Source organism: Trichoplusia ni, chromosome 6 (genome assembly GCF_003590095.1).
Source record: "Trichoplusia ni isolate ovarian cell line Hi5 chromosome 6, tn1, whole genome shotgun sequence".
NCBI classification, from domain to species: domain Eukaryota; kingdom Metazoa; phylum Arthropoda; class Insecta; order Lepidoptera; family Noctuidae; genus Trichoplusia; species Trichoplusia ni.
Genome location: NC_039483.1, coordinates 15,768,485 through 15,792,279, shown reverse-complemented (window position 1 = coordinate 15,792,279; position 23,795 = coordinate 15,768,485). Strand labels below are relative to the sequence as shown.

General features: G+C 35.1%; 1 protein-coding gene across 2 annotated transcripts in view; it reads left to right on the top strand.

The window, feature by feature from the left end:
* Positions 1 to 23,795, top strand: part of LOC113495258 — a 286,477-nt gene that overhangs the window by 75,628 nt on the left and 187,054 nt on the right. The window contains exon 2 of one of the 2 annotated variants that reach the window (XM_026873896.1): positions 8,035 to 8,208. In XM_026873896.1, coding sequence (XP_026729697.1) covers positions 8,160 to 8,208 — 49 coding nt within the window. In that variant the 5' untranslated portion in view covers positions 8,035 to 8,159. Of the gene's footprint in view, positions 1 to 7,920; positions 8,209 to 23,795 lie in introns of those variants that run through there. The other variant, XM_026873895.1, reaches the window with a different exon arrangement.

The window sequence follows — 23,795 nt, the reverse complement described above, 5'->3', positions numbered from 1 at the left end:
CAGGCCTACTTCTTATACCAGAGTCACAGGATTGCTCGCATATGCTTTGATCGAATCTAGCTGCCCCTAGTCTTTTGAACTCCTTCTTGATCACGTGTTGACCTAACTTTATACTTCTTTTGATATAGTGATTCTGTTGGTTCAGTCACGTCACAAACATCAGTCCGCATCCCTGGCTAAAACGCCTTTAAAATACCATTATAATTAATAGAAAAATCAATTTATTTTCCTTTCACAAGCACCAATAAATCAAAACTATACATCCCGTCTATTTTATTAGTGGGGCATTTGAAACAAATAATACGTCACTTGTACGCGATAACACGGTACCTGCCCCGATTCACAAGATCGCATCTGAAATTGCCGGTAAGATTTATAGTCCATTGTTTGTACCGTGTTTTGATTTGTTTCTATGCCGTAAATTCATGAATGGGTAAAATTGGCCTGACATTTTCCTAAAGATAAGTTTGTAAGAAACATTCGGGATCTCAGTGATTCGATGATTAATTGCCATTGTTCTTGTAGTTTGTTTGGAAAAATCGGGGAGTGATTGTATTGGAGTATTATATAAAATATATGACTCTTCTATAATTCTTTACATGTACAGACTTTTGAATCTTCAGATATGATATTATTGCGTTACCGATTCTTTCACTCAGCCAACTAGAAACTAGTATTTCCACAGGTATATGAACCGCAGTTTCAGACGCACCGAAACTACACAGCATAACTCAGCCCAAACTATAACATCAACAGTTTAAAGAGGCCATAAACGATGCTAAATCATGCACAATGTGCAACTACGAACGTTCATAAAATAATGTTAAAAACTTGCTCGCACGTTTTAAAGAACATAACCTATTTGGCAAACCGGCATGCCATTTCTTTGAACTCCTCTCTCCAGGGCAAAAGATGTGTACTTATCGTTTTAAAAAATTAAACTAGAACAATACAGAATTTTAGTACAAAGCAGTGCACCCACGGCCACGTTAATGTGCCACGAAATAAAAATATATACAAAAGAATCAAGAACAATTCGGGAGGTGCATTTAAACTGAACACAGGTAGATAGTGTCAGTGGCAATCGCGTAGCCCGGAGCGCTCAGTTCGCAGGTGCACGCCGAATTATACACATAGAAAGCGGAAAACAGCGAATTGAGGCGAGAATTTTGTGCGAAATTCACCGCGATAACGCCCCGTCCGATTGTCCGCCGCTGACGTCTGGGAACAATTTTCGCTGTTTTATTTTTATACATGTACATTGTTCTTTTGTAATGAAGTGTAGTGTGCGATCGCGTTTCATTTACTGAGGGAACATTGTTGCGGAGTTTTGTCTTGTATTTAAAATCTCTCTAGATTATCGAAGTTGAGATAAGCATCGCTGAACGTTGAAGCGCCTTCGGAAGCATTACCCTGGGGCCTGTGATTAGAACGACGGAGTTTCCTCCTAGCTCTCGTATTATTTCTTTTCTTTCTTAGAATTGTCGGCGTTATTGTACTTATGATACAATTTGGAGGTCTGTCACGTCCACACTGACATATAAATATAAGAAACACCAAATACTATTACCGATGTGCGTAGTTTTATGTAATGTGGAGGACCTTTGGCCTTGCCCGCGGAGATATCAAATTATATAAAGAAAAACTGTTGAAGTAGCGGAAAATCGTTGAATTGGGTAGTAACATATTTATGTGTTACGCGTGAAGCTGGAATATGGCTCGTATAAATTGAATTTAGTTCGTTTTGTGAGATTTGATACTTCAATGTGATTGGCATCCACGCACTCACTGAATTATGTAACGAGATAAGGAAAATAATATGGACGGTACAGTATTGATTGCATTTATACCTTTTTGCGTCACTGACGCCAAAATAAATAGACACATTATCTAATATTACTAAAAATACTGCTTATTATGAGTTTGTGTTTCTATTGTAACAGAAAAACTTTTATAATGATGGTTGTGTTTCGTTTTTTTTCTGCTAATAAACAATTTTTGTTACAAAAATGTCAAATAACTCTTTCAAGTTCGCGTAAAAAATGTCTGTAAGTTTTTTTTTGTACTAAAATAATATTACTATGTCCAAGTGTTATTCCATAGTCCGGTTTAAAGGCAGTTCGTAAATATAAAACTGTCGTTCGCTTACATTGTCGGATATCCCACGTTTTGCGATGAAGTGCGCATTACTTTGTTTATTACGATGTTAGAAAGTTTTAGTATTCAATAAAAACTCCTTGATCGCTTTAGGGTATTTCTAGGTATGCTATTTTAATAGTCTACTTACCTACGTATAATTACAACCTACGTATGTAGATACGAGTTGAGTACATTAAGAAGTTTTTTCTATGTTACAATGTATTTTGGATGTTACTTAGTGTGACTAAATAGTTCTAGATGCTTTTTATTTAAAAATGAAGTAAGTGATATCTTTGGAAAAGTACGATTTATAATGAATAAGTAAATTTTTGCAAAGCGTTACACTTTGACAAATATGCAAGTTAAATGCTTAAAGACATAGAACGAGCATTTGTGAATGGCACAAGTCGTACCGGAGCCGAGACCCGTCACGTAGTGGATTTGCCGAAGTTTAATTCATTATATGCATAAAATCTCATAAGCAAAACAGAATGATTAGCTTTCGCGTGCTGTTACCAAAACAAGTGGTAGTTATTCCACTACTAGGCAAAAGCCTAATAGGTATAAGGCAAATGATTTCATATTATTTTATTCATAAGTATTTCCTTCCTCATAGTAAGACGAGCAGACAGCAAGATTAATAACACAATTTAAAAATGTAAAGCAAGTTTACAATGGGCCTTCCTATCGTTAATAGCAATCTCTGAGTGACGGCCTTTAGAAAGGAAACGCGATAAGATAGCGAGGACCAGGTACATCAAAATTGAGGTCATAAAGTTGGTCTGACTGTAGGTGTGATGCAGGAATGTTATGGAGATCTATAAACGTGTCTAGTTCTATAATGACGATTTCACATCCAATACTTAAAAATAATTGACATTATATAGCAATAAAGTGAACCAAAGCTCAAAAATGGGATATTTTAATTATAAACTCCTCATTCTGAAAGTAATGTAATTTTTTTCTAAAGTAATTTTTTTAAAAGCTAAATCATTCGAGAAAACAGTTATGAATCAAAGGAAAAAAATGGTAAATAGAAGAGATGATGTGTGTCCCTGTATGCTTATGTATATACTCCATCAGGTCTAAATACTAGCCGGCAAAAGACCAACTGCTGAATAAAATTTTCTTCGTTATAAATAAGTAACAAGAACTTCATTAAATGTTTTTGACTTATCCAATAACTTCAAAGATCTTGATTTTTCTCTCTTAACTTGTCAGGGGTGTCTTAAAATATTCAAAAGTTTACATACTTTTTAAACATCATATTGGTAAATACATTCTTGCTGGTATTAGATTTGAACCAGTAACCTCATGCGCAAAAATCCTTTCATCGCATCTTTAGGCCATCACTACACTATCAGCTCTATAAAACAGAAAGGATACTCTCTGCCAATTTCCTCTCAAGTTAGGAAGCTAAATGAAGTTCCATCAAAGCTTTGAAGAGGACCCGCTAATGGCAGCCAAAGGAATATTAGGAAATGCACTTTTAGGTAGTAAGTGAAATCCAAAAGAACGAGGGAGATGAGATAATTTTTTTTTTAATTTTGGTCATGATAAAAAAAAACAACCAATAAAAATAAATAGTAAAATGGATAAATTTATACCAAACAGTGAATATTGTGCCTAAAAAGAAGTTGGTTAAAAATATTAATAATCAACATATTCAAATCTACATATATTGTCACAGATAGTCCAAATAGATCTGATGAGATAATGATAAATTGAACGCTAAAATTTAAGCCATCAAACTACAAAGGCCTGTAAAACAACCTAAAATATCTATATCAATCAAAGGTACAACCCTTATTTTCCCAATAACATCTAATAGAAAACCGCAAACATCTGAAGCAGAAATTGTAAAACCTAATACTGTTATTAAAACTCCAAGCGATGTTCATGTTCGGTCGACCGGCAACCGAAGTCTGCTCGAAAGCTTTTAATCTTCCCAATAAAGTTGAAGATTGTAAAAAATATTATTGGTCTCATACTCCAGATGAACACGGCCGGAGGGCAGGACTCGATGTCAAATAGATTTTAATTATTATGTCCATTCATGAATTGGGAGTTATTGGAGTGGATATTGTATAAATGTGGTTCGAATTTCGATTGTATTGATTCGGTAAGATTGTGGAACTTTTGCTGTGAAAAAAATATTATAGAAGTCACTTCTTGTGATTGTTTCTGCAGTGTAGCTGTATATGGAACGTTTTTACAGCAACGTGTGAGTGGCATAGCTCTAGAAAAAAAAATCGTGTCACGTACCCGAATATCCTACGTTTATCGCACTAAAGTGAAGTCAGTTCTATGGAAAAGTTTTTACCAAATAACCCACATTTGGTCATTCCCAAAATGTACATATATCATAACATATAAGTCGACATTACGCAATAATTCCTAACGACGTCCATATGTTATGTAAGAAAATAAATTAATCCTCCAAAAATAGCAAGTCAAGGCCGTCCAATTAACTAAAGGAACCGCAGAGGTCCTCACAATCCATACAGAAATGTTCGCATTCAGGCATCACTCAGCGAACGATTGAAAAATGTCGTGGCAGCTAACGGACCTATTTAATTAACTTTCCGGGGCATTATGACCGGTTTATACCCGGTTTTTATGCCCGACCCGGGCATTGTGCGGACTCAATATCGGTTGGTTTATTGTCGACAGTTCGAGTCGCAGTTGGATTCTTTATCAGGTCCCGTTCCCAGTCCCGCTACATTATAAGGTTCGATAGATCGCTATTAACTCAATGTAGATTCGGGTTGCTCGTAAACGTTGCTTGTTGTCGTTTATTACCCGTTAACCGATCGATTATTTGAAGTAAACAAAAGGTTTTATAACCGATTGAGATGTTTGCGCAGAAATATGTTTTAGTTGTTAATATTATTATCTTTATAGGCCGACTATCAAATGGTTTGCTGTTGAAATGTTTTTGGTGTATACAATGTTGGTGAATTTATCAGAAGCTTCGTTTTGTTTGCAAAAATGACTCTCCATTGAATGAGATTTAACACATATTTGCTTACATTAAATCTCAGTGTTTATTAGAATACCAAACCATTGTCTGAATTACGTTATGATGAACTTGCTTTTGAGCATTGATGATTGCAAGAATTGAACTGCGATCTGAAAGCACATCTGTAGCGCAAAAACCCAACATTTACTAAGCAAGGTCGTCTTAAAACCTTTTTCTTTTTTTATCGCCGAATACTGATATTATCAGTTTCCATTAAATTGAAACATTTCCATCAATACTTAAACGTTTTCCTCGGAAGGTTAGTGTGGGTACATTTTTTATCACTTGTTCGAAGGCGGAGTGATCAATCATTTATGATAGGGCCGTCTACACGACGCCGTATTACGACGTTCAGTGTAAAGAATTTTTACTGATTTGATTTGAATTATGCGACGAAGGATGTTGATGTAATTAGTATTTTGGGAAAGTTTTGGATGGAAAGTTGAGATGATTAAACCTTTTTAGTGTTATGAGGTTTTAGTTTGCAAAAAATGCTCATAAAAATGTCTTTGTGGTTTAAATCTGACAGTTAGAGAAAAAGATCTTAATGTAATTCAAAATTACTATTCTCAACCGAGCTCTTAGTATAGTTACAAAATATTCAATAAACAATCAGGAATGTTGGAAACCTTTGATTAAATTTGCTTAAACAAACCGGTTGTACACCTGAGTTTGAAATTTGACAGAAACAATTTAACTTTAACATTTACATTTCACTGCTACGCCGTAGCAAGGGCTACGTCCGCGGAACTACGTGACGTAGCTAAGTTATTGTTATCTGTTCTATTGTTGAATTCATGGATTGCGACGTCATAGGGCTCCAGGAATCATGGTTTATAAGAAGATAATGAAATCCTCGTTACAATGAATAAGTATTTATCAATTGTGAACTTACTTTATCCAAGAGAATATAACAGGGGATTTGAAAATGTGCTAAGTGACTGATACATAGGTAAAAATGACTTTTTTGGCGCCGAAGTACATCATTTATTAATATGTCTAGCTATCAAGATTCATGAGATACACCCTGGTGATTCATGGATGGACACACCGTGGAGTTTCAGTAATAGGGTTCTTCTTACCCTGAACCAATTAACACTTTAGATATGGAAACGCCGAAAACTAACTAAATTACATTATTTTTAGATTAATATCGTCGCACGACGTCTTAAGAACATTACAAACATTCAAAGTTGCAACTTATTACTGTAGACAGCTTTATAACAATGTTAAATCCAGCAGTCATTAGAATTTGCATTTAACTCGCAGTATGCAAATACTAATTACTTAATATATACTGCTACATTGTTAATGCTTTTCGTTACATGAAAATAAAACTGAATACCAGATGGCTTTGTTTTATGGCGTGTAGCTTATACAATGCGACAAAAAAAAAAACAACATCTGATTGAATATTCATAAAAGAAAATGTGCATTCAGACAAGTGACATCTTAAAGGAACTGCACGGATAGCCGAGTGGTTGAGGTCACCACGCCAAACCCACTGAGCGCGTCGTGTCGCGGGTTCGATCCCCGCGTAGGACAAGTATTTGTGTGATCCACGAATGCTTGTCCTGAGTCTGGGTGTCTTTGTGCATGTGATCTGTATGTTTGCAAACAACCCGTGACACAAGGATTAAATTCCTTAGAGCGGGAGACGTTTTTTTAAATAAAAAAAGAAAAAAGAACTTTTAATAACATAGATTAATAAGTTTTTAAAACTGGTTTAATATTTATATGCTTGAGGTCGGTGAAGCAATAGCTCCAAAATATAATAAAGGTCAAAACAATCGTGTATGGAAAATAACCAGTAAAAACCATCAAGATGGACGCTGGACCATACAGATTTCGAAACACCTAGGGAAGGTTATAGGACTGAAGAAGAGTTTCATTACAATTGGATGGAGTTAATATTATATTCAAACTAAAAGCGTAAAGTCTAGAACAATTAATTTAACACAAATATAATAATTTAATCACCAAATGGCTTCGTTTTACGATCACTTTCAACAAGTAACTAACGGTGAACTCTAAAATGGATCCCGTATAACCCGCAGCCTTCACAAAATAAACATTACAACCTTTTATAATTAATAAACTATTTCGAACAAACATTTTATGGCCTTAAAATATTTAGCCGAAGTTCCGCTTCTAAAGATATTCCTCTACCCTTCATTAATTAAAATAACCAAAATCTATGTTTTTGGAATGAAACTATTTTTGTACGGGTTTTATAGTTTGTTATTGCAAGTTAGTTCCTAATGTTAAGATTTTCATGGTCAAGGATATATCTATACTAATATATCAAGCTGAAGAGTTTGTTTGTTTGATTGTTTGTTTGTTTGTTTGAACGCGCTAATCTCAGGAACTACTGGTTCGATTTGAAAATTTATTTTTGTGTTGAATAGAATATTTATCAAGGAAGGCTATAGGCTATATAACATCCCGCTGCGACTAATAGGAGCGAAGATACAGTGGAAAATGTGGAAAAATTCTAACCACGTGGTCAAAGTCGCGGGCAACAGCTAGTTCTTTATATTTTCGTGAGGCAGATTAACAAATTAATTTAATGGTGTATTCAATTATCTACTACTACAATTAGCTTCAAACCCAACGCGGCTGTCAAATAATGAAATAGTTCAATTCAAAAATAGTTTCATTAATTAGTTGCATTAGGTAATCCTAAGCAATTATAATTATTTTTATCGTATAGTCAAAACCGATCACGACTCTGTTGATAGACCACATTATTTAAGACGTTGTCTACCATTATATTTGACAGCTGATTTTCAATTTTTGCCTACATTTCCTTTAGAAAAACGACTACATTACCTTAAATCTCAGAAAACATAATCTCCGCTCTTTTGTTCCAGGTTTCAACATTCAGCGGTACCTCGGGTTAGTGACGTCATGGGGACTGCATTGTTTTGATGTGCGCGAGATAATTTGAATTTAGTAGAGTGTGATGTCACGTAGGAGTGTGAGACTCTAGGTGAAGATGGGGGCGGTGTGGCTCGGGCTGGCTTGTTTCATCTGTTGGATAACTGGTGAGTTCCTGTTCTGGTATTATCAAGTTTGAATGATTATTACTTTTAACTTTTTCTTTATTTAATATAACGGCTCCCGCTTTAAGGAACTTAATCCTTGTGTCGCGGGGGGTTTCACAAACATTTTCTCGGGGATTGAACCCACGACACGTTGCGCTCAGTGGGTTTGGCATGGTGACCTCAATCATTCGGCTATTCAACCTTGACTACATTGAATTAGTTTTGGAAATTCGTTGTGTATTTACCTATTTGTTTAAATGTTGGTCATTAAAGAATAATTGTTTGGTGTGCAGTTCTTTTTTCTAGGAAATTGGACTTGTGTTATCAATTAATGTTAGTTACTGGAAGAATATTATTTGTACGATGATTTATACAGGTTGTAATTTTATAGTATTCATTTGTTACAAATCAATGAAAGCAAAACGTCAAAAGAGATGCACATTGAAAAATAAATAGGTCAGTAAGTAAATATGACTTTAATAAATCTTCATTTAAACCGTTTTACAGTACTCCGAACGAATAAATCTGCAAATTGAATTTCGAAATTCCAAATTAAAGCAAGACTACCTTAATTAAGATATAAAAAACTTGTTTAATTCGCCATAAATTAACTCCTTTCTTAATTCGAGAAGTAAAAAAGGCTTTTAGTTGATTAACTTTTCAACGGGCACTGGAGGCTCTCCAAGAACATAAATCAAGCATAATACAATTACAGTTAATGTTTGATTAAATACGGATCGTTTTGACTTCGGGCCACTAAGTCCGCGGGAACGTGGGATCATGGCATGCGGGTGATGCGGCCTTAAGCTGTGTACAGATTTCGCTTATCATTTGTTTAATTAGCTGCTTAGGTGGTGTTGAGTTAATCGTATTTAATTTTAGTCGGGGGTCGAATAATATGATGTATATTATCGTGTAATAGATTTGTTACACAGTGATTTGTACATTTACAATCAACTAACAATTTACAGAGCCTGGCAAGCTGGAACAACTTTTTCCATGAGTGTTATTTTTAAATACTTAAAAAAATCGTGGTAAACATACAGTCAAAAATTCAAAAATTTCGATCAATTCGACCAATAATTTCGAAAATTTATTATTTGTACGCGAATCCGACTCGCACATGAGGTATTTAAAGTTTTTTTTTTAACAAATTTTGTCTTCTTTTTAAGACTGGGCCTATTATAATATGACTTTTGAGCATGTTAGTGCAAGGCTACATTTAGTTTGGAACATAAATTAATATAACTCCGTGTAAAATAGTTAAAATAGTTATATAATAACTTATTCAAGTAGAACACAATTAAAGTTATCTAACGCGAGTATACATTTGTACAAAGTGCCTCTACAAGTTGTTTGTCGTGTACAATCAGAGACACAAATCTTGTTAACACAGATCTACTGTTGAAATAACGCGATGGAACGACTGGCGCCTGGCCATCTCTGTACCTCCGCCCTGATACAGTCACGTTCTAAAACTGGACATATTAAAATTTGTTGCCAAAAGTGTCTCAAGTTTAGGCGAAAAGCATTTTTCGTTGTGATTGTACTTGTATGACGTGGTTTAGAATAATGAGAAGTGTCGATTCGATTTTAGGTTGTTGTCTGTTCAAAAACACTTCTACATCTTACCTTACCACCTTTTTTAGCTTAATGCGTTAGGCAGAAGTCGTTTTAATGTCTAATAATCTATTTTTTCGTTGGATAACTTTAAACGTTAGATAAAATTTGCCTAAACTGTAGTGTTGGGGAAGTCTAAAGACAATATTAAAAATCCGTCAAAGTAAATCCTCAATCACTAAACCTTTCGAAACGTAGTTTTTTTACGGCTTTTCCAAATCGACGTCACATATATTGCTAACAAAAAATCCTATCGGTGAAATATTTGAAAAACAGAAACCAATTGAAATAACAAAGTCTGGCGTCATTTGTTTACCTGAGTGTTTACTCGCTCACTTTGTGGCTCCGACGCAATGTTGTTTCAGACTTTCATAACGAGATTTCGACTTTCTGTAAATTTATTGCTTTCAAACGTTTGAGTATAATTGCGAGCGTGTGACTTAGGGCTCAATTACATTGACATGGATGCTATTTTAGGCCTCGTTTACGGTTCAAACAAATCGGTTGGTTATACGTTTTTCTTGCAAATGTTTTCATTTTAAATTGTTCAGGGATGTGGTGCTTATTTATGTAACGCTGCTTAGCTTCGACCTATGAATGTGTTTTATATTAAATTAGTTTTAGATAACAACTTCAACCAGCGGGTTATTTGTTATTGTAATGTATACTAATCAGTTTAGCATAAAATATGACTGACGGAGTTAATTGATAATATTCGTATTGAAGACAGTACCCACATACATCAAACGACAAACACATTATCTTTTCAAACTGCAAAACATTATCAAATCACAAAATCTGCCAATTGCGTCATCAAACTTATAACAATATATAAAAACAAGAGACGGAACATTCAACCACCAATGTAATATGAGTACCCTCAGAATGATTTAGCGACTTAATGATGGCACTGAAGTTATTCCCTACTTTCACTTGTTTTTACCCCTTCGCGTCGAGTTGAGGTTGCGTCAGAGTTTCACGTGTTTGTAGGGATTCTTCGCGTGTTCCGTGCGTTTACTTTGTGAACCTGCCTTTGTTGTTCGAGCTAAAAGGGTACTTAAGGTTATAATTATATAAGGTAAGAATTTTAACACGTGCTTCGGGTATTATTAGGTTTTCATTAACCTTGTTATTTCCTCGCTGATTTTATTGGCGTCTATTTTCGGTAGCGGGTGATTGTCTTTTATTATTTGTTTTTGGAACATTGTGACTTTTTGCAACTTTTAAATACAGTAGACATAAAAACCATTAAAAGATTAAATTTCTTATAAAAAAAACTAGTTTTTAGCCTTCTACGTCTTTCTTCCTTAGTGCTAAGGTAATCGATGGCGTTCGTTTTGTTACAACCTCATTGATGTCGACTTCAGCATGTCTGGAGTGGCTCCGAGCTCCCAGTAAATCGTGCTGGAGCCTTTTGTGCCACATTACGTGCCTTTTCTAAGCACGTGCTGAAAAAATAACTTCGGAAAAGCTTCGTAGTTTTAAGTTTCAATTGAAGAACTCGTTTTACTTATTCCGAATGTAGTAAAGGTTTTTTAGTTAAAAAAAATGTAAGACTTATTTAACAATATTTTTTAAGCTTATTTGTTTCGGAAAAGATGTTGTATAAATTCCAGGGTCCAGGTGAACGAATAATAACACCACACTCACTATTAACGAACTTATAATGACATATAGTAATACTGACGATTCACAAAAAAATAAAAAATTACAAAAATATATATAGTTTTACATGTAACGAAACCATAGCGCGATCTAATTCGATCCCAACGCCATCTATGGAGGCTTGGGTCAAACCTTTTTACAATGAATGTTGAAATATATTTAAAAATGCAATTGATCGCGCTACGGCTTCGTATACAACGTTGAACATACCGCCCACCAAGGACATATTGCTAAATGTCCTTCTACACCGCCCACCGTGCTCAATAAATTTTAATTGAAGCTGATGTAGAATAACTAACAAACAAACAAATTATATTTCCATATAAACAACAAAAAAAAAATAAGTTTTACTCAAACTTCCAATTCCTTGACAGCAAATAAACTTAATCAATGCTAAGTAAAATAACTAAAAATGGCACTTAATGACATTTATCAGTGCTTATAACTAAACTACTACCGGCAAAATGCATAGTTTAGATGTAGGTCTCTTCATGGTTGCTGATTGAGTACGGATTGTGACTACACGAGTAATACCGTCTGTCCCAGGATGTTTTTGAACAATCCTACCTAACAACCACTTTCCTGGAGGCATATTATCCTCCTTTACTAATACTGTACTACCCAAAGAGGGTTCCGGAGTTTTGTAAGACCATCGCTGTAAAAATTGGTGAAGATAGTCGTGCGACCACCTTCTCCAGAAGTCCTGTATTATCTTCGGACGTAGCTGCCGCTTGGTAACATTTATTGTGTAATTATGGTAAGTCAACCATTCATATAATAACTTATGTGGAATTGCTTGATCCCATTCCTTTCCTGCTAGCCACAATTTTTGAATAAATATCTTAGCTTGAACGATACTAGGTGCCAACCAACCTAAGGGTTCAAACAATTTTGAAATCTCTGAAATAACCTTTCTTTTTGTTACAGGTGCTGCCAGCGATCGAAGATCCACAGTGTACTGGAAGACATCTTCGTTCCAGTTCCAGATAAGTCCCAATCTTTTTGTAGTATTATCTATTGGTATCTTTAATTCCTCTTTAGTTCCTTTTCCATCCACAGTTCCATTTAATAGCCTTTGACTGTTACTCTTCCGTTTTTGTAATGGAAAACCACAGTTTATTAATATTTCTTTTAGTTTCTCGTATATTTTGAAACAGTCTTCTATATTTTCAGCTCCTGTCATTACATCCTCCATGTAGAAGTCTTCTAAAATTATCTTAGACATTCCAGGTTCAGCACAACATTCATCGTAAGAAAGCTGTTGAAGAGCCCGTACAGCCAGGAATGGTGCCGACGCAGTACCAAAGGTAACAGTTTTCAATTGATATTCCTCAATTTCTTTTTCAGGATCATCTCGCCAGAGAATACGTTGTAGTATTGTATCCTTCTTGTGTACCAGAACTTGACGATACATTTTCACAATGTCTGCTACAAGGCATATGCGATGTGTTCTCCATCGCATAATCGTATGGCGAAGATCTGCCTGCAAAGTAGGGCAGACTAACATGTTGTCATTCAGTGACATTCCCTTCGATCCTTTGCAGGAGGCATCGAATACGACCCGAACCTTTGATGTTTCTTTATCCTCCCGGACAACGGCGTGGTGAGGTAAGTAGATTGCTTTTTCATTATTATAATCTACTTCTGGTACTTTTGTCATGTGATTTAACTGTAAATACTCTTTTATTACTTTCCCATATTCTACTTTAGGTTTTTCGTTTTTCTTAAATTTTACTTCCAAACCTTTGAATCTTTTTTCAGCAATGCTCCTGGTCTCACCAACCGCACAAGCCGGGTCCACATTACGCAATGGTAGTCTTACAATGTATCTACCATTACTGTCGCGTTCCGTCGTAGCTGCAAATAACTTCACGCATTTATTTTCTTCCTCCGTAAGCATTTTCTTTCTAGGAGGTTCTGCTTCCAGTTCATATATTTTTTTAAGCATGTCATCTTCTACAAGACTTGAATGCATAACGGTAATGTGTGATGAATTTATTGTCTGGTCGACGTCAAAGGTACCTGACAATATCCACCCTAATTTAGTATTCTGAGCTAATAATGACCCAGTTATATTCTTTTTAATACCCTCCTGGATGACCTGGCTGTAGACTTCAGCACCTAATAAAACATCAATTTTATTAGGCCTGTAATATTCTGGATCAGCCAAGTCATCATCAGTCAAATCTACCCATTCTACCCTGGCTACCTTTGCAGCTGGGAGAACAGTTGAGACCGACTTCAGGACGAATGCATTAACCTTAATGACGACACTGGGGTCTATTCTAGACCTCAATGTGAGAGTCACACTGGACTTGGCCGTAGCACTCTTGTCCCCACCTACACCTATCACAACTTGCTTTGAAGGTGTTTTATCTAATCCCAAATACTGGACTGTAGATTCTGTCACAAACGAACCTTGTGATCCTTGATCGAGTAAAGCCCTAACCACCCTATATGAACCGTCTTTCGACTCCGCTTTGATCAAAGCGGTAGTTAATAAAACCGTTTTACGGCTAGTCCCTGTCGAAAGGCACGATACCATTGGCTTGCTCGATCCCTCCGCTTGCGCGGTCACTATAGCATTACAATTTTTAAACTCATCCTTCGCCGATGTTGAAGCGACTGATGATAATTCCTCGTGAATCGCACTCCCATCTTCACCAATATTGGACCCAGATGCACCGCTTGGGTGCAGCAAAGAATGGTGGCGGTGTCTACACACCTGGCACTTGAGAGTGTTTTTACAATTTTTTGCAGAGTGGTTGTTGAGTAAACAAACGAAACACAAGTTATTTTCTAGCGCAAACATACGTCGCGCTTCATTCGATTCTTTATGAAATTTCGGACAATAATTAATCTTATGATCAGCTGAGCAAGATGTACATGATAACAGGCCTTTTTCTTTTACTACATGAAATGAATGTGTCCCTTTTGGTTGTGGATGTCTTGGCTGTTTATTATTCCCAATAATTTCCCTGTCTAAATGTTCCAAACCCCTAAAGCGACTATACAAATATTGTGAAAATTCTTCAAAGGTTGGTAGCTCGTCACTTGAGTCCGAGGCCACCTTCAATTCCCACGCCCTTCTAGTCTCCTTATCTAATTTTGAACTAATTATATGAATAACAATCAGATCCCATGAAGACACATCCACACCTAGATTTTTTATTGCCTCTAAACAGTCTGACGTAGTACTTATTATTTTTTTTATTTCATAAGCCGATTCCGAAACTAAATTCTTTTGGCTAAGCATACGTTTTAACATGCCATTGGCTAAAAACCGTTTATTATTGTACATATCGTCCAACTTTTTCCAGGCAATTTCATAACAATCAGATGACATTTTAATATTTCGCAATAGCTGCTCAGCCTCTCCCGTCAGATGTCCTCGAAGATAATAAAACCTTTGGGCATCATCTAGGGCCTTGTTTTCATGTACAAGCCCTAAAAACAAGTCCCTAAAAGTCTGCCACTCCGTATATTTCCCAGAGAACATCGGGATTTTTATTTCAGGCAACTTAAATCGTGTACCTGAATTTCCACTTGATACCACAACACTTTGTTTATTCGAACTTAATTTTGTTAACATCTCTTTTAATTCAGTCTTATAATCTACATACAACTCTTCTACATCGTCATATATTGCATTCTTGTGGTAGTTCGAACTATACAAATCTGATCTTTTGACTTGACTTATAATTTTAGTATGAGTGTCCGAGAATAATCTCCATTGTTGCTCTAAGTTATCAAGCCTAGTCTCTACATAAGCAACCGATAATCGCTCTTTTGGCGATTTCTTAAAATTAGACTTAGCTTTTAACATTATAGCTCTAATGTCTTCTTGCAGATCGCTAAATGCTTCCATTTTATTAAGTAAAAAATGTAAACAATTATTTGAAATACAAGAAAACAAATTAAAATTATTTTGAAATTTTACAAGTCTTAGAATTCAGACCGAAATCGGGCATAAGTTCCCCGTCGAACTACTTCTAACTTAAAACTATTACAAGTCCTGAATTACTGCTAACTGCGATATTACAAGTTCAAAATTTCCAAGTTACAATTTTCTATTTATTGTTGACTTCTTCTTCGCGATATAGAATAATTTAAAGTACTCACGGCTTTACTTCAAACCAATATTATTCACTATCACAATACACCACCATATAAGTGGCGCCCCCTGCCGGCACCGCGCCCGCTGCTTGTTGCACTGCCACTGCACCTCCCTTGCGCCTTCCTCCGGCTGCTGCTGCTCACGAGTCCGCTGCACCACGCCTGACTCCCGGCTGCTGCACCGGTTCCACCTTCAGCTCCTGGGCCCTCTCTCCTGGGGTCCACTGAAGAGGCTGCTCTGGACAGCAATCCACTGTCCAGTAATGACGCTAGGGGTGGTAGTCTCTTCCACCACCGGAGACTACCAAAAAACACTCGCGACCAATCCAACGCGAAGGACCATGTATAAATTCCAGGGTCCAGGTGAACGAATAATAACACCACACTCACTATTAACGAACTTATAATGACATATAGTAATACTGACGATTCACAAAAAAATAAAAAATTACAAAAATATATATAGTTTTACATGTAACGAAACCATAGCGCGATCTAATTCGATCCCAACGCCATCTATGGAGGCTTGGGTCAAACCTTTTTACAATGAATGTTGAAATATATTTAAAAATGCAATTGATCGCGCTACGGCTTCGTATACAACGTTGAACAGATGTATTATAGATTTTTTTATATTTTAGATTTTTTATTAATATTTCATTTATCAAACATAATGTTTTTCCAACCGAACAAAACTTTGTGTTGTTCGAAATGTTTTTCCACTTTTTTACTTATTAAAAACAAAAAATTTAAGACTTGTGTAAAATCTTTGCTAATTAATGTGTAAAATTAAATTAAAACTTGTGTCGAAGAGGATTGTAGTGGTGACTATTGCCAGCGCTAAAACCGTAACAAGCGCAGTGAAACTCTAACGTGCGCTCAAATTAAATCAATAGCCAAGAAACCATGCTTCGACCCAGAAATGCGTTCATACGACAAAACGATAGAAACATCGGTCAAATACATTTCAACGTACCTTTACATTATACCCAAGGCATATTATTCAATTTGGGCAAAAATCAAATCGAACCGGAACCGAAAATTTGGGTCCCAAAAAATATATTCCACGGAAAGTCCGATATGATTATTCTTCTTCGGGAATCCAATAATTCGTTATATTGAAGAAAGTTTCTTTCTCACAAAGTTGCCAGTTCAATATGATTTTCTTTGACCCAGCTTCAACCATTATTAGTATTATTCTTCGTTGCCAATATCACGATTGGTTTTCGTGCCTAAATGTCAATTCTATTAACTGTTTGTTTTGCCCGATGAAAGGAATATTAAAGTTAGAGAATCAATGTTTATAGTACTTATTGGTTTTTGTGGTTTACATTATTTTCTAAAACTGAAAATTTATAGTCAAATACGGGTAACACAATACTTACTGCAAAAGGCCCCATTTATTTATTTGGGGACTTGTCATTTTTACACGGGCATTCCATGTTGAACTCAGACACCAGCTTTTGATAGTAACTATCGTGAGATTTATTACAAGCGTATTTATCGGGGTAGCCCGACTAGTTTCGGACCCAACCGGAGTTCTTAGTCATGAGCAGACGCGGTGGACTCCGGTTGGGACCGAATCTAGTCGGGCTACCCCGATAAATATGCGTGAGTAAACCGTTACATCATTTAATAATTAATCATTCTGGAACATGGAATGGCTGTATTATAAATTAACAAGTCCCCTAATAAATAGTAAACCTTACATCATTTAATAACAGACCTAAAAAAAATGTAAAACCTAAAAATAAGCTTGTGCTGTGGAACAAAATAAATAAAAATATTATTTTTTTATTTCCGAAGAATAAAAAAGGCAAATAAACATTTAAAAATATGCCAGTATTTACTTCTCAACTGTAAATGACCAAAAACGCAGTAAACGAAAAATTAAACACATTCGAAATTAAATGTATATTTAAATTGAAGGAATGACTGTCATCGCACGAGTGAGCATGGAACGGCCCAGTGAACGTATGATTGAACTAATGAACGAGTTGAATATGATCCACTCGATCTGTATGAATGATTACTCTAGGGAGAGCCAATGTAAATTTGTTGGTGATTTATCTTATATTCTTTACATTGGCAAGACATTTTCTGGTTAGCTTGTTCCAATTTGTTTCTATGCTGGGCGAATATTGTGGGTTTTTTTTCTAATTATTAGCTAGACAAAATACCCTTGGCTAGGTGTTTCAACATTATAGAAGCAAGACAGGATTCTATCATGCCCAAAACGTATCTTACTCTTACTGCAAAAACCGGCATAGTAAACGTCCAAGACTTTTGTAAATCAAACAAACTGCGCCTTGTTTTAATAGCACATGAAAGGCAATTCACTCTATTTAGAATAAAATTGCACTGGAACTAACTAATAATTAAGCATAACGACCAATCCACACAAAACAAAAATTAACGACGCATTCAAATAGAAAAGCGAAACAGAACATCTGGCAGTTCATTATAAAGTAAAAGTACCTGAAACGTTTAGTTACACAGTGAAGCTGCAGAAACAGATTGCTGGCCCGTTGGGACAAGACCAATTGTTTCGTTTGACTCCTTCAACTCGGCGCGGTTGATGCACCGCTTTGCATTTCCTCTACATTTTTATTTTCTGCCCCTTTAGCATGTAAAACGGGACTGTGATCATACCTCGTCAGCCTGCTTTACTTGGCTCTTATTGAATTTTCTGGTGATAGTTTTTTGTTTTCGTTTAAAAACTTGCTATAACAAAATGTACTACTATGTTCAAATAAACAAATATTAAGATAGAGCCTGTAGATAACATTTTCTCGTCTCTGAATTTAGTACGCAGCCTTTATTTATATTTAAGATCTATGTGTTTTAATGAGTACCATTAGCTAGATAGTAATTATATTGAAACCTTACATGTCGTACTTACCTAAGTTAGGAGCCTGGAATACCTACATACATATATATTATATAAGCATAGTAACATTTGGTGAAATGTAAACTTTGAGTCAAGTTTATACCAAATCTTGTCTGTAATAAAGAGAAACATCTCGAATCAAATCGATTTAGTAGAGAACTGCTAACTTGTCCTATTAGGACATTCCGTCAAAAAATACTTGACAAACGTTTTCCCAAAATCGACTAATACAGCTTGGGAAATAGCCAGAATGAAGGAGGTTTATTTAGCGAAAAGACACTCCACGATCCAAGAATAATATATACGTAGTCTCACATCTAGCCATTACGAGTACTTTAATTGCTGAGTGAACACAGTGAGCTCTTAATTACTCCCTCCCTATAATTTACTAGCGTATAATAACGCCCTATCTTAATGGTATATGTTTATAATGTTAATGTGTATAAAACGTTATAAATTAAACTTAAAATAAATGCTTCTTAAGTATTTTTATGGTTTCACTTAAGATAATATTTGGGGTTGTTTTTAGGGTTACGTACCCAAAAGGTAAAGAACCCTGTCTGTCCGTGTACTACATATTACTGTAAATCCACTGTCTGTACATTCGTCACTAGGTTGTATCTTAACCATGATAACTAGACCATTTAAAATTTCGCTATTGCATTTCAATGAGCTCAGTTACGTTGATACGGTCATAATTTCTCACCTTAAGCAAACGTATTTATCGCACAACCGACTTTTTACGGCAAAACTCTACGTTCATGAAAAATGTGTCAAATAATCATCTTATTACAGTGAATACAATACTTTTAAGAATAATAAATCAAGTTTCAATATAAAAAGGTTTTCAATACTAAAAAATACGTGGAAAAAATATGATCGAATTCATACATTCGTAAAACATTATTCATTTAAAAAGTCATGGAAAAAAAATGTAATACTACCATTTTGGTTTATATCACATGCTATTGACATATAAAATTTAACCTTATTATATTGGCATACGGTTGTTATTACATTAGTAATGCCACATCACGTCTCATTTTAAGCCTATTATTGTTATTTCTTGAGTGTCAATTTTAGTTTAGCTTCTTCAATATAGGATTTACTTGTCTTGTTGTTCTCATATTTGTAAAAAATAATAAGCTATTTTTTTTTTGTTGTTTTCGGCAATTTAAGTTATTATTACGTTAAGCTTCAGAAATTCAATTTCGTTAATAGCGTTAGTCCATAATTAATTTAGGCGATTCGGGCTCTACCTACTTGAGGCGGCATAATTTTCTCGCGACTTTAATCTGCAAGGGACGGCTATGTACGAACCTCTATGAGGTTTTATTAGTTTTCTTCTATTCTCTGACAGACTATCGTCGGGCGAATATTATGATTGCGATAAGGAGAGATGTCAAATTTGAAGCTTTTAATCGAGTTGCTTTAATTACCTGATCCTTTCCTTTCAATGATAAGCTCTACTGGGCCAATATGACATTCTTAGCTTTGCATCTCTGGTATAAACTTTTCTTTAGTTTTTAACCCAATTGAGGTACAAAGCTAAGACCACTGTCCAGCTGTCATCATTCTACTATGCCTTCGCCTTGATGAGCGATTTAAAAAAAACAATCCTTTTACTATATGATTAACAAAACATGATGTAGTTTTTTTTTTCTATATGAAACTTAATACATATAATATCGATAAGCAAACAAGTTCGTCCCACAAGACGGCGAGTAATAAATCTTGAAGCAATTGCTTCTGCGTCCAGTGCTGTTGAAATACTGCCAGATTTACGTGCAAGCCTGCAACCTCTGTTACTCGAAGCCGTAGATGAACTATGTATGTATAATGTAGCTGGATTATGTGGAATATTAGGTCTTTAATTTGTAAATGAATTAATGGTTTGATGAAGCCAATCTCAAAAGATGCATGTTTTACGCTTAATGTTGTTTTTATTTTTTAATTATAGTATTCAATGATATCTCCGGTTGTTCCTTTGTCGTTATAGCCAAAAACTATGTCTGAAAAGTCGGTTTACTGTCGATAATTGAACTGAACGTGACAACGTCATAAGAAAATGCTGATGGAATGATTATATTTTTGCATTGGAAAAATATTCACAATGGAACGTCATCGAATTATAAGACTTTGTTACACACGACTGTGTGACAACAAAAAAAAAGAAACGTAATATATTAAATAATATTGCTATCGTTTGATTAAAAATTTAATAAAGTAACTTAGATTGTATGGCAAGTATACCTTACGACTTGAAACTTATAATTTTCGTAACAGTTAACAATAACAGTAAATGAAACATCTAAAATATTGCCAAAATTGTCCAAACAGCTGACTCAGCTACAGGACCGGGTACGTCCATTTGAATCTGCGTCATTACATTATCCGCTACTCCAGGGCTGACTACAACAGAAAATGATACATGCAAATAGCCACAGCATGGATAACCAATCCAAACGTTCACTCCGTACAATCGTTCTCCAACCACTCATTCATTTACATTCACGTTCGATTGCGTGTGCGATACTCACGCACACAGATGCAAACACAACACACACATATCACAGTATTTAGTGTACGTGTTCATGTTTTCGGTGTAGGCTACAGTCATAGATGTGATGTCAAAGTGTGAGTGAGTGAGTGAAGGGTGGAGTGTTTTTCCCGCGCTGCGTCCAGCCGACGTGACCCATATACCGTGCGCTGTGGCAACATAAATTATGAGGCCAATTGTTTCCTATTGCCCGCCTATTGTATCTTCCATTGCATTTATTTAGGGATATTTTATTAACGTTACTGTTTTAAACTATATAAACCTTTTAAATGGTTGCGACCGTTGAATAAAGAAGTCTTTTCATGCATTTTCATGTTAAGGGGGCATAAACTTTTCTTACATGCAACACTTTATGGCGTGGACACTAAACAATAAGAACACTAATTGTAAGAAATGCAATTACTGTTTACAGATAGAAAGCTTGATAATTCGGTAGAAAATACTTATTTCATTCATATGTTTTAATTACAAACTGCTAGCGGCTTTTAACTCCTAAAAAGAAGAAAACTTTTAATTATTTAACAAAGTTGAATAACAGTAGCCTTGTAAATTCAAGATTTAAGCTAACTCCGAACCAAATTTCATCGAAACCGGTCTAGATATTAGTTTGTGGAGGGGTAATAAACATAGTTTCGCATTTATAAGTGCAATACAGTATATTTTCCAAAGACTATGCATTACATCTATAAATACCTAGAATAAGACACGTGTGCAAAAAGTTCCTAACTAATTTTGATTCCACATTTAAAGTATGAATTTACTAAATCGAGTTGTATTTTTGTAACAGATGATTTCGGACGGAAAAGGTAATTAACGAATGTCGGATTCAAACTTTATTTATTTAAGCTGTACGTGATTAACGTTTGCTTTTAATCCCTTACTTTATTTGACTACAAATTGTAACTGGCCAACCTACTCGTCTATATGTTTGCGAACTTTTAAAATAGAATGAGGCGAATGAGAAATTCGGAATTTTAAATAAATTCGTTTACCTGCTTCTGTGTAATTGGTTGTTTTAGGGATAATGTGTAGTTTTATGCGGTTAATGTTTATTTTTTTACTACCGATGAATGTGTAAATTTTAATTAAGATTTTAAGAAACACGATGAAACTGGTCATTTGAAGTTTATTGTAGATAATAATACCTGAGGCTCTTCTTCTGGCGCCTGTTGGTACTGATTTGATTGATCCAAGTTTCTTTCGTTAAACGGGTGTTGTTACAAATACTTTTTGCTTCCTAAGCATGTTACACCAAAGAATAAACATTTTTTTAATGGAAATATTTTTTTTTGTTTTTTTTTTGTCTTACCCTGTACAGAAGTACACATCCCAGTTTAAGAGGCAAGGTTATATAAATTATTATATAGTTTTTCAAACAGTCGGTATATTAGGTAACTTTTGTTGGTGAACAAACTATTGTTATTGTATGATTTCGACCTTTGTAAAAAACGAAATATACAAATCATAAGACTTCTTACCAGTAACCACAGAGGCAAATATTTTCCATTCCAATATGTACTACAAAGCCAAACAAACAATATCAATAAAACATATTCCCTTCAACGCAACCCTATAATTCGTTTCTGAAGCTAGTTCACCCTCTATAAGAAAATAAAGCAACACGCTGTATATATTGCTATTGCTGTGTATACTTGTTATTTATGTATGTAAATAGCAATTTCGCAAACTATTTGTCTCCCTCCTGTATATAAGCTTGAACCGGATCGCCCGGCGCTGTTTCCGCTGGCTGCCCGCTACAAGAATTAAAGGCTGTGCTAGAAATACCTTGGCCTGATATGAGGAAAAACTCTGCGAAGAGTGGACAGGGTTTGGTAAAAAAATAGTTCGGGTTTTTCATTTAAAAAGTTCGGGATTATGAGAATAGTTTTGAATTTTGATGTTTTATTACCTACTTCATGCTATGAAATATGGTAAGAACATGTAACATGGTCAAAGAAAAATAGTAAACACCTTCTAATGTTAAAGAATAATGAAGATTTCAAAATTCAGGCTTATATTACAAAAAACGTTTTAGAAACAAATAGAAAAAATATATAGTTATGCATTTATCAGCCTTAACCTTTACAAGTCTTACGTCAAAACAACATTGTAAATCGTCTGTCTGTGTTTCATACTTACAGTATAGATAAATAACAATCAAATTTTCTAAACAATACCAGTTCACTGACCTTTAAATATCACAAATATCATTATATATATCCAAACGAAAGCTCTACATACGAAATACCTTAATTTTCTCATAACAATACAGACATAACTGGCATTAACAATGTTTTATGGGCATATATTACCCGAATTATGGTCTCATAAGATGTCTGGGAAAACATCCCTTCTTTCAAATATTCGGTCTCTTCCAGTAAATATTCGTTGCTCATACGATTATTATCCTGTTGACGTGTTGTGACCAACAGGGTGATGCATGAGTGTTGTCAACGATTGTTTTGATACTAACAAGCCCTTTGTTCGCAATCCCAGTGAATATTTTTGCGTATTTTGTCGCTCCCATGGTAGTTGATGGATATAAAATATGTCTTCAGCAAAGAAGTAACGGGTGTGTGATATATCGCTATTATACGGTAAATAAGTCTTGTTGTATGTCACTTGGAAATAATTGAATATATGGTTCTATGTAGACAACATTTCAAGGACGTAAGGCATAGTAAAAGACAATCATAGAATTAGAAAAAACGGACCCGTACCCATTGGGTAAAAACA